At 48.7% G+C, this 15,964-nt stretch overlaps 1 protein-coding gene and 1 long non-coding RNA gene across 11 annotated transcripts in view; one reads left to right on the top strand and one right to left on the bottom strand.

Annotated features, from left to right (window-relative positions):
* LOC148117620 (uncharacterized) overlaps positions 1–15,964 on the top strand; it is a 40,846-nt gene that overhangs the window by 12,183 nt on the left and 12,699 nt on the right. For 2 of the 3 annotated variants that reach the window (XR_015736843.1, XR_015736845.1), the window contains one exon: positions 819–6,129. This is a non-coding gene — a long non-coding RNA (uncharacterized LOC148117620). The remainder of the gene's footprint in view (positions 1–818; positions 6,130–15,964) is intronic. The other variant, XR_015736844.1, reaches the window with a different exon arrangement.
* On the bottom strand, positions 1,983–15,436 carry LOC125401037 (putative sperm motility kinase W). Of its 8 annotated transcripts, XM_087902332.1 has the most exons (12): positions 13,810–15,436; positions 11,592–13,711; positions 10,664–11,016; positions 10,052–10,296; positions 8,395–8,521; positions 7,215–8,054; positions 6,963–7,102; positions 5,686–5,822; positions 5,089–5,184; positions 4,072–4,187; positions 3,557–3,721; positions 1,983–2,533 (listed from the first exon to the last, which is right to left on the bottom strand). In XM_087902332.1, the coding sequence occupies exons 1-2, from the start codon at positions 15,279–15,281 to the stop codon at positions 13,681–13,683; spliced, it is 1,503 nt and encodes a 500-aa protein (XP_087758458.1). In that variant the 5' UTR covers positions 15,282–15,436; the 3' UTR covers positions 1,983–2,533; positions 3,557–3,721; positions 4,072–4,187; positions 5,089–5,184; positions 5,686–5,822; positions 6,963–7,102; positions 7,215–8,054; positions 8,395–8,521; positions 10,052–10,296; positions 10,664–11,016; positions 11,592–13,680. The 8 variants fall into 8 exon arrangements, with proteins under 8 accessions (XP_087758458.1, XP_087758460.1, XP_087758457.1 ...); XM_087902334.1 differs by having other exon boundaries at positions 4,072–4,265; positions 5,089–5,822; XM_087902331.1 differs by having other exon boundaries at positions 3,557–3,749; positions 5,089–5,822.

Raw genomic sequence — 15,964 nt, 5'->3', positions numbered from 1 at the left:
AATCCTACCTCTGCTGATTTTATTTACTGATATTTTAGAATCCAGTGAATTTGGGCTGTTGCATGACGGCACATAGCTCTAATCTCAGCACTCAGGGTTAGAGGCAGGGTGATTTCTGTGAGGTCAAGGCCAGCCTGAATCCAGTTTTAAAAATTTAATCACTTTTTTAAAAAAAAATTATGTGTTTATTATGTATACTGTGTTCTGCCTACATGTATGCCTGCAGGCCAGAAGAGGGCACCAGATCTTACTACAGGTGCTTGTGAGCCACCCTGTGGTTGCTGGGAATTGAACTCAGGACCTTTGGAAGAGCAGGCTGAGCCATCTCTGCAGTCCCCAAAATTTAAACATTTTGTTAAACAATAAAAATTGTACATACTTAAAATGTATAATGTGAAATGACAAAATGGATTTAATGATAATATGTGTATTAGCTTATATACTGTTTTATGGTGATGACATTTTTAAAATACAATGTTTTTATTGAGAATTTTCTTTACAAATACATTATATTTTTATCAATTATACCCCTCACTCCTCCCTTTAACTCAGCAGTTTTCAACCTGTGGGTTGCACCCCCTTGAGAATTGAATGACTCTTTCACAGGGGTTGCCTAAGAGACCAGAAGACATAGATATTTATATAACAATTCATAAGTAGACACACCAGAGAGTGGAATGGGGCCCATATCTGAGGATTCCCACAGATGTGTGTGTTCACACAAGTCATGCTGCCTGCTCTATGGCTTCAGGGTACAGCCTGTAACTCCCCTGGGCTGTCAGTCTTCTGGTATAGCCAACCAATCTTGTATCTTCCAGAGAATCCGTCTTTGCCACACCTGTGTAAGTTCCTGATGGTGTGCCACACGGTCCAGGTGCTATCATTGCAAAAGACCCCAGGTGCAGTGTGTCCTTCTGTCCCGTCCACGTCATCACAGGAGACCTCAAGTCAGTGTGTCCTTCCGTCCTGTCCACGTCATCACAGTAGACCTCAAGTCAGTGTGTCCTTCCGTCCTGTCCACGTCATCACAGTAACCTCAGGTGCAGTGTGTCCTTCCGTCCTGTCCACGTCATCACAGGAGACCTCAGGTCAGTGTGTCCTTCTGTCCCGTCCACGTCATCACAGGAGACCTCAGGTCAGTGTGTCCTTCTGTCCCGTCCACGTCATCACAGGAGACCCCAGGTGCAGTGTGTCCTTCTGTCCCGTCCACGTCATCACAGGAGACCCCAGGTGCAGTGTGTCCTTCCGTCCCGTCCACGTCATCACAGGAGACCCCAGGTGCAGTGTGTCCTTCCGTCCTGTCCACGTCATCACAGGAGACCTCAGGTGCAGTGTGTCCTTCTGTCCTGTCCACGTCATCCCAGTAGACTTCAGGTGCAGTGTGTCAACCCCAGCACTGGCTGCTGTGAACGTGGTACATCCTGACCTGGCCACCTTCCATGCAGAGGTGGTTGAGGCTTTCCAGCATGGTAAGGTGAGACCTAAGCTGGACTTGGGCCTGGAAGTACTTTCTCACCCTTCCTCAGCCCTCACACTTTCTCAATTTCATACTAGACCCAGAGAATGGAATGAGGGCCGTCCTCCTGGAACCACCCACTACACCTCCCTAGAGCCACTGGGACTGCTCAGCAACCCTGCACTGCTGGTCTCCATATGGGGAGGATGCCGGAGAGGATGGCAATGGCAGCACCATGACCCAGGGTCCACGACATGGCCAGCTGAGGCTGGTGTGGCTCCTTTTCTTTAATGCCACCACAGTGTTGGAATCCCTGCAGGATTCTCTGTAGGTTAAGTGTTCCTCCATCCTGTATCTGTAGATCTGCATAATTCCCACCTCACATGTCCTTGGATTCACCCCATAATGATGTCTGTGCTGTTTTGAGCCATGGGATTCTGAGTTTCACAGTGCTGAGTTCTGGAACATCAGGCTCCGTTCCTTGTTCTCAGTGAAACCAGTGTGAACCGGGAAAATAACCACAAAGTACAGAACTGCAGCTTTAATGTAAAGTGTGTGTCCAGCCTATTTCCAGACCCTGTAAAGGACAGAAAGTCCCCCTTTGCTGGTGTGTCACGTGGGACACTCTCAGCACACGACACTTGCGAGGTCTAACTGGCAGTTATGCCACGTGAGATATGAGAAGGACTGTACATGGCTGGACAAATACTTCTGAATCTTGTGTCCACAGAGTTAAAAGTTTCGCCGTCATAGCCCTGAAAGGCTATAGCTTCAACAAGGGGCTACTTCAGGCTCTTCTCCTTTGTGGAGAGGAGCTCTCTGCCTCTTCTAGGAGTCTGACAGGTAACCTCTGACTGCAGGCAGTCAGGCTGTCTGTACCCTGGAATGCCTGATGATCCTTTATCCTTGCAACTTGATGAGCCTTTCTCCTTGCACCTTTCTCCTCCTTGAAGATGCTATTCAAATGCTTCCTAAAGATGTGATCCATCCTTACATTAGCCAGGCCTCTCAGTTACCATCCATATGCTAACCTGGGGACATCAGGGAGGCCAAGATGTTCTGGTGTTAGAGCTGAATCTGCAGAACAATATGTAAGGTAAGGAGAGCAAGATTCATTGTGAAGATATGTTCTTAGCGCATACCCACCTGTCCTTGCTTTAGGCAGTGTGGCGGTCCACAAATCTACACACACACACACACACACACACATACACACACACACACACAAAACCATTGCTATACTTTGAGACAGAGGAACTGTGGGCTCTCTATCTCTCTCTCTGTGTGTGTATCCTATGTCAAACAGGCTTTTTATGTCAGAGTTGACTTCTGCCATACTGCCTATCAAGAGTCATACTGGGTGACTTTGTGTGAAGTCAGAGGTTCCTAGCCCTGAGTGTTTCTGGCGTTGAGTGCCTGGAATTTTTACACTGCATGTAAAATGGAGCTGAGAACTGAAATATCCAGCCAGGGCTGTTCCCATGGACACACGTAAAGTCTAAGTAAGTGTGTAATCATGTAGTGGGAGTGCTTCAGGACTGGTGTAAGTGAGCAGGTTATGTAAGGAACCCTGGTGCTCCCAGGAGAGGAAGTGACACGCTGCCACTGCAGGGATCATGTACGTAGTTCCAGAGAACATCACCTGTGTTATCCATCTGCAGAAGACAGGCAAAGAGCACTCAGCCAGGTCCTGGAGCTACCTGCACCAGAAGTTGCCATCCTTGGGGCTCAAAACCACAAGGGCAGAGAAAACCACAAGGGTAGAGACCCATGTGTCAATTCATCCAGGGATGAGGACAGTGGACAAATGCCTCTTCCACCTAGTGGAAAACATGTCCAAATGCTATTTCACATGAGTGCCTGCTCTGCTGTGTACATGCCAAATTCATACACCAGAGATTACAGTGTTCCTGTACTGTGTCCTCTTCAAGTCCCAGTATGATTCTGAGCATCATGAAGAAATGGTGAGACACTGCAGACATGCCACTGTCCAGAGATGTCCTGTGAGACATGTATCCAAGATCCTAAAAGGACTTCAGAAGACTTCTCCCCTTCTTCAACCAATAAAGGTAGCAAGGAACACTTTTTAGACTTACTTACCAAAGTGCTAAGATTATTACATCTTGATAAAGTTGCATAGATGATGTTTGTCTTGAATCAGCCTGTACCCATTCCTCCAATGATGACAGAACTCCACGTGGGTCAGGACTGGGCATGAGGGCTCAGAGATGGCACATGAATTCCAGCATCTGGTTGATGAGTTTACTGAAGATGATAAAAGGAGAAATGTGATCTGGAAGGAATCATATGATTGGTCAGACTGAAGGCAGGTATGAAAATAGAGTACAGATTGGTCTACAAACAACATCCAGTGAAGACAATCCCAACTCATCAACCGGCCCAGGAACAGTCACTCATAACACAGTGAAGCTGTGCTGCATTTATGACCACAGCAAACATGGTGAAGAGTTGAGAAGCCCTGAGACTGTAGTGAGAAGTAAGCCAGCTCTGGACCAGGCTTGCTCTCCTTTTCCCTATCCCATTCCTTCCACGGTAGAACAGTGTGGTACATCATGACTACTGATTCAGGACTGTGGGAACCTGGCCTGTCTCACCATGCACAGACACCTTGACGTCAGGAAAAGCCCACAAACCAGTCCGCTTCTATCCATCGTACATGCCAGCTGACAGCTCACGGCAACAGCATCCAGGCTTCCTTCTGTCCCAGAACCTGGTGGAGAGCAAGGGATCAGCAGAGGGGAACATGGCATCTGCCAGGAGGTAGCAAGCACATGAGACAAAAAGGACGCTAGAAGGAAAGGTTGATGAAAAGTTAGCTACAAGTGAATGACCATTCATGAGATCTAGTGCTGGTAGCTTGTGTTAACAGTCTGTGGGAATGTCAAGGATTTTAGATTTGTCTTTCAGCCCTGGGTATGTGTGAAACCTGAACGTGGAATTCTTTGAACTCTGCCTGGCCAGTCCTAAATTCAGCCTTCTATGGAAAAGTGTCCAGGCTTCTCAGTACCAAATGAGTACTCCAAAATTTAGCTTGCCACAGTACTTCACATCTCTGAACGTATCACAGTTCAAAGATACATCAAGATGTATACATACAGATGTATACATCTGCATACAGCAAGATGGGAATTCCCTAACATTTAAAACTTACTGTGTTTCTCTTGAAACCCTCAGGCCCAGGTCTGGGAGTTTCCCTGAAGATTCAGCCCATAACTACCACTTTGCATATGGGCAAGGACTCTTTTCACAAGTCACTTGCCAGTGCTACTTGCCCATCAGACAGGACTAGTGGGATGGTCTTCCTAACAAGCCCCCAAGGAGAATGATGTAGGCAGCCCACTAAAAGCAACCAGGTCATTGCCAGGAGACAGGAAAAGGACGACCAGTCCACATGTGTCAGGAGCAACTGACAAAGACCAGAAAGGTGGAGGAAAGCGTGGGAACAAGATAAGTTGTCAGAGGTGCTCAGTGGACCGTAATGGCAAGGGACAAGAGAGTTGGCAGTTTTCTGAAAGTGTCTTGTCTGCATAGTTTGAACTTGAACTTCATAAATGTTTGCATATACCCAATCAGAACACTAAAAGCATGCAAGGATAATAATGAAAACTTACATGTGTCCAGGTCATATGCTCTGCAGGAGGTTTTAATGACCAGGCAGATTGAGTTCTCCAGGGAGACCGGGAAAGCTTGAAGAACAGCACAGCATTCTGTGAAGGCAGAGAGCAGGGGTAGGAGGAGGGTAGGATGAGCAGGAAGTGGCGGCACTTCTGCCTCAGACACCACAGCTGCCCTCTAGCCCACGTGCTCCCCACCCAATAAACTCAAAAGTATCTGGGATCTCCAGGCAACAGAAAGAATCGGCAGTCAGGCGGTCAGTGTTTCCCTGTTGGGCCAGAAGGAGTCGGCTGCTTTCTTGTTGAACACTCCCATCTCCCAGCATATGCTGTAAGACAGCCAGCTCAGGACTATAGAAGAAGGCAAACTCCCATGTAAAATCCAGAAAGACACTCTCCCTGCTGTGAGAAAACATGGGATACAGCCACTTTGGAGGAACCCCAGTCTCATTTTACATTCCTAGAAGATATGGGGTTCCACGAAGGTCAGTTCCCAATATGGTCTCCCTCCATGTGTGCATCAACAGCTAAGCTCCCTTAGGGTGCTCAAGAGAGGGCCTTCCACCTCTGCTCCCCTTCCAAGTGTCATCTCACCAAGGGAACCCCAGAAGATTGAGAGATGCATTAAATCTTCTGAGCAGCGCAGAGGTGAGCCATGGACCAGTTCAGGAAACAAACGCAGTGTGGTTTAGCTGCTCTGTTTGATGGGTGGAGCTGGTGCGTAGGCTCACCTGAAAATGCAAAGGACATCGTGCTGGAAGCTGTGAGGACTGACAAGGGGAGGGAAATCCTGGGATAACATTCCCTAGGTCTGAGTTTACCAGGAAAGTGTACGGAAGAGACCAAGAATGGCTGCAAGGCTACAAAGGAAAGCTTCCCACCCTACCTGTGTAGTGAGTGCTGACTCACTTAGAGCTGTATTGAGTGGGACACTGGTCGTGGTGACTGTCTGGATGTGTTCCACGAGGGAGAGAGGTCTGAGAAGTGACTGAGGTCTGGACCATAGGCCAAGGTGCTGGCAGTGAGATAACGAAGTAGGTATGTCTAATGGGGGCTGTGTTCTTGAGTGCAATCCACCTGTTGATCCGATTTCTTCCTTGCACCAATGCCCCTTTCCCAGAACACACTAAGTATCCTGTCCTTCCAATAGGGAGAGTTTAGAAACATTGTCCTTTGATTCTAGTGAGATGTTTATCCCACAGCAGGATGGCACTAGATGAGAAAGGACCATGGTGACCATACTAAATGACAGCTCCAGCAAGAGGGTTGGGGTTGTGTATATGCAGCCATTTTCTACCCTCCTAGCCCTAACCAGTGGACCTGGGATCACAATCCCTAAGTGGGTCCTGGAAAGGCTGCGGAAGGGAAGCAGAGAGGTCTCATGAGAAACTGGGATCTCTCCATCTGCTTAGGTATATGCAAAGAAAGCATTTCTCAACATCTCCATCACAGCACCCTTAGTGGACAGGGTCCTGCTGGATACTTCTTTTAGGGTATTTTTAAGATGCAGTTTAAAATTAATTTATTTTACATCAGGGCCACATTTTCCCTTCTCTCAGCCCCTTCCTTCATGAACCACACCTATCCCCAGCCATAATCAACCCCTCTTCAGTTTCTATTCAGGAAAAGGCAGGGTTTTGGTGCAAAGTAAGATTCTGCTACATTTCCTGAGACCTGACACTGCTTGGGGAACTTCCCTATTCCAGAATATAGACATTTTCCCACAGTGACTCCTGAGAACAGAGCCAGGGCCTCACTTAGAGGCACATGCTCCAGACTGAGCTGCAGTCTCAGCCCTCTCCCCTCATAGCTATTCAGAACCCCAGTGCATTAGCATCAGAAGCTAAGGGCCTCTAAGTTGGCCATCTTACCTGCATCTAAAAATGATGTCCTTGGTGATCTTCTGAGAAAAGACCCTTGGATGGGCAATCCATGGCTTGACTTTCCTTTCCAGAGTGAATATCTGAGTGCTCATACCACCAGCCTTTCTGATAGCAGCACCTTGACCTGTCTTCCAGAAGACAGTAATGAGGGAAATTTGTTAGTGTTCCCTTTAAACAGAAAATTCCTTCAAATAGGGGGTAGACCTCTGACCCACTTCCTGCGGTGAGCCCCCTTTCTACCTGTCTTCATCTCTTCACAGTCTTAGAACTGAGCAGGTTGTTGTTTTCCCGGTGCCTCATGGGTCTGATTCAGGCTTTCTCATAGATTCCAGACCCTGTATTTCCTTATTTTATAATTGTTTCAAAACTCCTCACTTAGTGCAGGGCATAGGAACAGACGAGACCTATGGAGTGATGTCATGTATGTATTGGTGAAGGCAGGAATGAAAGGCAGGAGAACCAAGATGGGTCAAGATCCCACTGGAAACCCTGGCCCTGCCTGTCAGGACTGCAGACTTTGTTGAAGCGTCAGTTGACACTGCCAAGCAAGGAGTGGAAAAGGTCCAAACACAGAATAAACCAAGAAGCTTAGACAGTGGAGTCAGGAGCTTCCGGGCTCAGGGACCACACTGTGGAAGCCATGCTCTGAGCTCTCGTTTATTCTCATCCCTGAATAAGGGTTAAAGTTCCTGGCTTGCTCTCCTCACATGTGAGCAAGAGCACCCTGGGGCAAGGGCTCTGAGTATGCTAATGTGACTAGCAGCGTTCTAAAATGTTACATACTTACAGTTACAGCTAGAGAAAGTTCTGGTAAAATAAACCAGGCTTAAAGAAAAGGGTAAGTGGACTAGGACACTAAGATTCAATAAGATCTAAAGTCAGAGAAGTAAGCCAAGAGGTTGAGGGTTCCCCAAAACAACAACCAAGGCAATTCTGAGGGACAGAGATGGTCTCGTTGTCCAGACTGGCATCCAGGGAAGGAGAGCAGCACGTTTGGGGGCCAAGGCTCCCACTCCTCAGATCCATCATTGACTTCTCCAGCAAGTGCTGACATTGCTTCGTGTCCATCAAGGCCTCCACCTGCAAAAACATTTGGAGGAAGAAGCAACAGAGTTCAATGTACAGAGCAGTTGGGGAGAATGAGTTTATACGGCTATCCTGCAACCTCCACATGCTACAGATAGCACAGAGCAGTTGGGGAGAATGGGTTTATACGGCTATCCTGCAACCTCCACATGCTACAGATAGCACAGAGGTGCTGCACACACAGACAGATGGACCCGAGAGGCAGGCAGAGAAGGAGGACAGAGAAATAAGTGAGGCAATGTAGATGATTTTAAGAATTTGACAAGGTGACCTTGGCTGTCAGAGCTCAACCATCTGTCTGAAGTAGGCTAAGGTTTGTAGGCAACATACTTACCAACATGGAGCTGATAATGACTGACTGCTACGTCCAGGCTAGCATAGGCTAGTGGTAGGAATGTGGACTGGAGTCACTAACTTTTCAGGAAAGATGGGCGTCACAGCTTGACATGAGCCAGACAGAGCTGGAAAGAGGAGAAAGGATTGACCTGAAGGTAGCACAGTCTGGTGGGAAATAATCTAAGTCTAGGAAGCATCGGGCCAGGACACAGTGGGGACAGCCCAGTGATGTCTGCAAACCACAGACAAAGTCAGTTATTCTGGGGGAGAGGAGAAGGGAAGGGAGGACATGCTGCTGGATGTCTCCTTTGAACCAGGGAAAGCCAGGAGGCTGAAACCTCTGGCCATGGAACTGATAGTTTTCAGTGCTGGGAGCCGGGGTGCTCACTGGGAGCAATGGTGCAGCTAAGAGTGACTGCACTGAGGGATCATCGCGAAAAGGTTCACCAGTGAGCATGCCTGTAGAGAAGCTATTTGATTACCTTAACTAATATGGAGAGACCCAACTCTTTAGGGCGATGCCATTCTGTAGGCTTCGGTCCTAGACTGCATAGGAGGGAAGAACTCTAGTAGATTGCAAGCAAGCTTAAATGCATGCATTTATTTCTCTCTGCTCTTGACCATGGACATGGATGAGTAGCCGCTTTGTATATGTCCCTTGACTTCACTGTGATAACGCAGTGGAACCTGGAAGTTACATAGTGAACATAGTGCAAATGACCATAGAACAGTTTTGTTCTAGATCATCACACTGGCATCCCAGGGATACCAGGTGACAGATCTGATGGTTTTCTTAGCTCAACAATATCTTCTTTGAGCTTGGCTCCCCACTGGTGGTCTTTTGTACCCAGGGTACACTGCCTAAGGTGTTCCGACAAGAGCTAAGGGATGCCTGTCAGTGCATGGCGCGTGTCAGGTGTCAGCAAGGAGGAGCTTTCGGAGGCCCTGAGCCTCCTCCAGGAGTGACCTTCCAAGGAGAAGCAGTTATGAGAGGAAAGCCCATGAACCTCTTCTTGCTGCTCTCACCACCATTCCACTGAGGGAACTTGTCCCCAGCACTCTGACTGAAGCATGGGTGAAGAGCACGGATCCCCAGATTTCTCCCACTTAAAAAATAATCAGTGATCTGAAAAGACAGGACGTCTGCCCAGGTGGTCCTTTGCCAAGTCCCATCTTCAGAGGAATTCTAGGTCTGGGAATTGAAAGGAATGGCCTATGTCACTCTGCTCAGTGCAGGCCGAGGGAGAGAGAGGCCGGCACATGTTTACCTTTATACTAGAGATGGTGCTGATGATGAGAATGAGGGTGTTTGACTTAGCCATGATGGCCTCCTGTCCTGTACACAGAGACCATGGCCTGCCAGAGGGCCACATGCACCAGGAAGAGTGAGAGACAAGTGAGAAGATGGAAAACCATAGGATGAGAAGGACGGTGATTCCCAAGAACCCTGAACATAAGCCAGCCCACACCTTCCTGAGGCCCTGACAATGAACAGATAGATCCTGAAGGAAAATGAGGGCACAGGCAAAGGGAGGAATTATCCACACAGGGAGTCACAGGGAACAGAGTGCTCAGGGGGAGAGGACAGCAGAGAGACTGCACAGATGGCACAGGGATATAGACCGTCCCCATGTTCCTGGATTAGCAAGGCTTACCCTAGGCTCAGGCAATGGCTGTTCAGAGAAGACAAGGTAACTGAAGATGGAAGCAGAGAACACTGTGTCCTCCAAGCAAAAGGATGATCACGAGGTCTTAGCTCGTGAGAGACAGAGCTGGTGCAGATCCAGGTGCCCTGTCTGGTGCAGGTTCTTGGCATCAGGAACATCCAGCTGCTCAATGCGCTGTTTCAGCGGGTTCCCTGTTTCCCGCACAAAACATCTATGGAGAAGGCAGCCGGGACCTGCAAGTTAAACACTGCAGGGATCACTTTAATGAAGAGGAAGGCAGCTCTGCAAACTGAGGATGAGTGTGGGAGGCTTCAGGTTGAAGAGTTCATAACCCACCACACACACACACACACACACACACACACACACACACACACACACACATACACACACACCCTGATGTTCAAAGAATAAAGAGGAACAGGTCCAACCAGACGGATCCAAAAGGTCCCTACAGGGGACATGCCACTCAGGGACTCAGGGATCCCTTACTCCCAGTCAGTACATGGGGGTCTATTCTTTCCCAGAACTACTGCTAGTTTAGGGCTGGGACAGAAGGACCCTGAGGAAGTGGGCTACATAACCTTCATGGGACCTTACCTTCTCCCTCTCCTGGTTGTCCATCTGAAATCTAGGCACTGTCTTCTCTGACATAGAAATTTCCTGATCTGAGGCCGGAAAACTCATGTTTTCAAATACATGACCTAGATTTTTGCAGCTGGAGCAGCAGCCACAGATCGATTTCGGGGAGTTCCAAAGCATCTGACCTCAGACACAGCATGCAGACAGTCTGGCTTTGTGTTCATTCTGCCCTTAGCAGCCATGAACAGGGACCTTGGTGCACAATTCTTTGATATGACTCCAGCCCAGATTATCCCCATCATGGCAGCCTCACAGTGTCTGCCTCCTTTGCTGAAGTTCAGACCCACAGATGGTGACATCTACAAAGAAGACTGTGACAGTAGGTCAGGGTAGAGAGGATTTAGGGTGCGCATACAACTGCCCTACTCAGTGCCTTAATTTCAGATTAGAAAGAAGAATCCTGGATAGGTCTTCTCGAGGTGACTGAGTGGGTGGGCCCCAGAAGCAACATCAGGGACTGAGGATGACCCAGTTCTAGGAGGACTGCCAGGTGACACATTTGACCTGGAAGAATCCCTGGATCTGAAACTCCTACAGGTATATGCGAAGAATGGTGGGGCCCCACAACAGGAACATGGTCCCTTAGTGCTGAGAGTCCACCATTGACACCCTCTCAGGCTGGATTCTAGCTCCTATCTTTCCCACAGTTCTGCCCCCTCCTCTGCCTTTCTTACCAGCAGCAGAGGAGGAGGGCATATTGCAGGCCAATGGCCAATCTGGCAGCCTGTCACATGGCTGTTCTGAACACCATCCATCTCATCCCTTCTTTCCTCCCTGGGTCTTCCCAGCTGTGACCTTCACCCAAGACAGTCTTTTCCTGCACCCTGTACTACCCTGCACCCTCTCAGGTTCCTTACTCTATTTAACTGTATTCATGTGCACTTACCTCACCAGCTCGGTCTTCCTGATGTCTTGGACTCTGCCAGCATCATAGCTCCTTGGGGGGCAGCTTGACCATCAGACTAAAGATCATGGCAGCCAGCCCCTACTGAGGGCCTGACACACCGCCATGTTTACTGAATGTCAACTGACAAAAGAACATCTCACTCCATTGCACGAAGGCAGCCAGAAGCTTGGGTCACATGATCTTCACTCTTACTGCTTGGAGGTAAGAATGGAGTCGGGCCCATGGAGGGAAGAATTTCTACCAAGATGCTACAGGAGGCCCGGAACAAACACAGCCCAGGGAGTGAGGAACAGACTACATGACTAGAATTGTGAGCTCAGCTCTGTCTGACATCCCACACCTGGAACAAAATCCCAAGGTCATGCAGGGACAGTGCGCATAGGACCCTGCACTGAAGAATCTGGAGAGGACCTCCTGCAGGCTTTTCAGGTTTAGAAGACTGAGAACGAAAGATGAAGGAGTTCAGGGAATAAGATGTTGCCTTCTTGGTGACAGAGCTGTCACTACGAGGACACCAGTGAAGAACGCGGGTCTGAAGAGGGGATTAGTGTTTTCACTGTCTTCTTCTCCATTACAGCTGCGCCTCACAATGTCTTCCCTTCCAACCTCCTCCTGTCAAATCTTTCTTGTCTTAGTGTCACCATAGTGACAGTAGAACCCGGGAGGGCAGACTGGGGTGTGTTTACATGGAGCCAGGTGAATCAGCATTTCATCTCAAAGAACATAATAGCTTTGTCAACAACACTGTGTGTAGACACAAGGTCTTCTGTGTTAGATGGTGACAACGCCCCAGCTCAGGTCATCCTTCAATGGCAAGGCCCTCCAGAGACTGCCCACATCCTGATCGTTCATGCAGACATACGAGGACAGAGATGCCCCGATCCCCTCTCTAACTGGTTCTCCCATCATCTGGAAGAGGGTTAGTTGACCATGGGGAGGAATTGTCTTATGGACAATGCATGAAAGAAGGGAGAGAAAAAAGGGCTCCATTGGTGTCCTATGAGAAGACTATTGTTATGGTCTTCAGATGGAGGGCTTGAAGTCATTCTCGCAGACCGTCTTCCTGTTCATCAGGGGCTTAGGATAGCTATCACAGCACCCTCTGTACTGGAAAATGGAGTTAGTTCCCCATGAAGAGTCCTGTGGCACTGCAATCTATCACCTTCCTGTGTTGGTCGGTGTCCATAGACTGGGCATGCTGCCTGAGATACTAAGCATCCAAACTCTCATCTTAAGATGTTGCTGTCCAGACCTGCCTGACGCCCCACTCTTAGCTATAAGCACCTCCATCTGTTTATCTGAACTGCTGGGAGACCTCGAAGTGACCCCTTTAGCCTTGACCACAGTCCGTCTGCCAGGCACCAGATTATCACATTGATCCCATCTGGACATTTGTTCCCCATGCACAACAGCATCCGCTCCCTTCTCCATCCCTTGCTCAGGTCAGGAAATTTTACTTCGTGCTTCCGGCCGAGTTCTGTTACAGTCATGCATGAGCTTCACCTACAATAATCCACTTTTTTTTTGTAGTCGGAGACCTAACAACTAGGAAATAAATCCATGATACCGCAGGGACATAGGTCATGACCCGGTCTTTTCAGATTTGGAAGACTTAGGGTTGAAAAAGGCATAAATGCTTAGTAGGTAACTCTGTCTCTTAAGGGCATGCTCCCAGAATGCTGCTGTGGAGAGGCCTCTGGCCCTGCAAACATCTGCTCTAGACTGGGCTTGCAGAGCACACAGGAACTGAGTATCCAGCTCGTCCTCCCCATGTTGGCCTTGACACTGTGATGTCAGGCCTTGTGAGCTCAGCACACTCTCTCTGCCTGTGCAGAGGAACTGTAGGGAGACATTGGATTGGCCCCTTTGTGGATTGACCATTGTCACTTTGCCAGTCACTGGATCCCTAAGCAGAGTCTTCCAGTCTGGACATCTGTTCCCTATGGACAACAGATCCACATTCCCTGTCCCATTACTGATCCCAGTTTTGCTGCCTACTGCTAGTCCAGCTGCATCAGATACCACCTGGAGGATTTTTTTCCTGAGGAGGTATGCTAAGTTCCAGGTTTCAATCCAGATTGTGTAGACATCTGAACAACCTGTTGGATACCACAAACATACACATTTTTGATTTTTCAAAGGAAAAATACATGGTGAAAATTAAATATAAAATACATATGCATCATCTCTTACTTACTTGACCAATTCCTCACTGCATCTGTCTCCTGACTCTTTCAGAGGAGCTATTTTGTTGTTGAACACTCGCCGGGTTTGTGAATTTGAAGCCCCCGGGAAGCAACACAACCTTGAGAGGCAAGCCCTGATTCTTCTGCACAGTCCCCTGAAGCACCCGATGTTCTGAGGGGGGCATGATTTCTCCATGTTAGAGTCAGGTCCAGGTGGGAGGGGCATTTCTTCTTCTAACCTGCTGCTGCAGGCACATGGGGTAGATGCAGCCTTGGTCAGTGGGGCAGAGCTAGAAGTGGGGCTTTTCTGGGGACAGCACAGAGGCATGGAGGCACTTCTGGTCATCTTCTGCCCTGATAGTGTCGGGACATCAGGCAGGTGCTGCTGTGAAGGCTTGGTGTGGAAAAGGCCAAAGGTGGGCTCACTGGCTCTTCTTTTTAGGTAATGTCCAGATGTTAAAGGAAGTACCGGAGATGGTGGAGGTGTAGGGCCAGGGTCTACCATAGTGTCTGAGGGGGAGTCAAGCCCCTGGTGTAGCTGTTCTTCTAGTATCAGGTATGTCCCCATTATCTCATCATATTTCCGTTTTTGCAGTGAGTCAAAGATCTTGATGGCAGCAAACCCATGGTCAAACAGCTTGTCAACAATTTTAGGATCTGGGTAGGGGTCACTAGAGATTTTTTCTTTAGGGTTCTCGACCCATGGATGATACTGAAGGTCTTCAATGGAGGGCCTCTTCTCTGGGGCAACTGTTAAAATTTGGTGTATGAGATTTTCAAGTTGCCCAGAGATGTGAGCTGGGATATCATACACGCCATTGGTGATGTTCTTGTCGGTCTCTTCCAGGGTGCTTCCTCTGAAGGGGTGGTGCCCAGTGGTGATAAAATAGAGCAACACACCCAGACTCCACATGTCTGCCTTCCTCCCATCGTAGCCTTCCCCCAGAACCAGTTCCGGGGCATTGTAGCTCTTGGTCCCACAGCGCCCCTGCAGCACAGCGCCAGCTCTGCATCTGATAGCAAGGCCAAAGTCTCCCAGCTTCACATTTCTCTGTGCATCCAGCAGGATGTTGTGGGGCTTCAGGTCTCGGTGGACGATATCATGGTCATGGCAGCACTTTATGGCTGACACGAGCTGCCCGAATATTATCTGTGCCTGTTCCTCCTGCAGCCTGCCTTCTTCTTTGACCAGTTTATACAGATTGCCTTCCGATGCATATTCAGTAATTATATAGCAGTATTTTGTGGTTGTTAAAACCTGGAAGAGGCGAATGATGTGTGGATGTTGCATGGTTTTCAGTATTGCTATCTCTGATATTACAAGGCGCAGGTGTTTCTTCAGATTTTCTACAATCTTAATTGCGACGGGCATACCTGTGAGGCGATGGAGGGCCAGTTTTACAGAGCCAAATCCACCCTTGCCGATGGTGTACAGCATTTTGTATTGCCTGTTTAGGCCCCCCTTTCGGGGGAGGCGGGCCATGAGGCTTGGTGTTTGCTGGCCTCCTGTCCAGAAAGGTTGTGCCAAAGATCAAATTAACAACTCCAATTAAGATACCAATGAAGGAGTCCCACAGGTCACCGAAATCAGCTCCCTGGTCTGTTGGGACAGAGATGCAGCCCAGGCTACAGCCTTATATGCAGGCCACTCATTCTTCCATCTCAGTGGCTGTTTGTGAGGTCAGAGCAAGAAATGGACCAATCGCAGCAGGCGGTAGCCTACAGCGATTGTCTCCATGTTGGGCCACAGGCAGCTTTCCCCTACTTATGAAAATGCAGCTGGCGTCCCCCAGCTTCTGCTTCAGTGGATCAAAGAGACAGACAGATGCTTACTCGTTTAGAGATTCCAACCAGCACAGTGGCAGTGGCCTTTGTAACTGCATCCTGAGGACCTCAAACTGTGTCTGGCCCTTTAAGGATGAGGTGCAGTTTGAACAGGTATCCTACAAGGGACAGAGTCATTAGCAGATTCTGTGAAGGCCATGTTTTCAGTCTTCTATTCTTGGGGGAATAAAGGGCACGGGCATGGGGAGCTCTTGGTCACTATCCTGAACTTGTTAGTCCTAGTCCTGGTCCAGGGGCTTGCTTCTGGTGTGATGGAACAAGGAACTTTAAGTGTGAATGTCCAGAAAATAGAAGGCAGCCCCCCTGGGGTCTCTTGGGCGT

Source organism: Myodes glareolus, chromosome 27, assembly GCF_982192425.1.
Source record: "Myodes glareolus chromosome 27, mMyoGla1.1, whole genome shotgun sequence".
Taxonomy (NCBI): Eukaryota; Metazoa; Chordata; class Mammalia; order Rodentia; family Cricetidae; genus Myodes; species Myodes glareolus.
Note: the sequence above shows the minus strand (reverse complement) of the source record. Positions and strands in the feature narration are given on the sequence as shown.

Excerpts from the sequence above, each read along its gene's own strand:
- LOC125401037 (XM_087902334.1), bottom strand. The coding sequence starts at position 15,281 with ATGGCCCGCCTCCCCCGAAAGGGGGGCCTAAACAGGCAATACAAAATG. Across the intron at positions 13,712-13,809 it reads TGCAGTGAGGAATTGGTCAA|GTTGTTCAGATGTCTACACA; the intron begins GTAAGTAAGAGA and ends GGTATCCAACAG.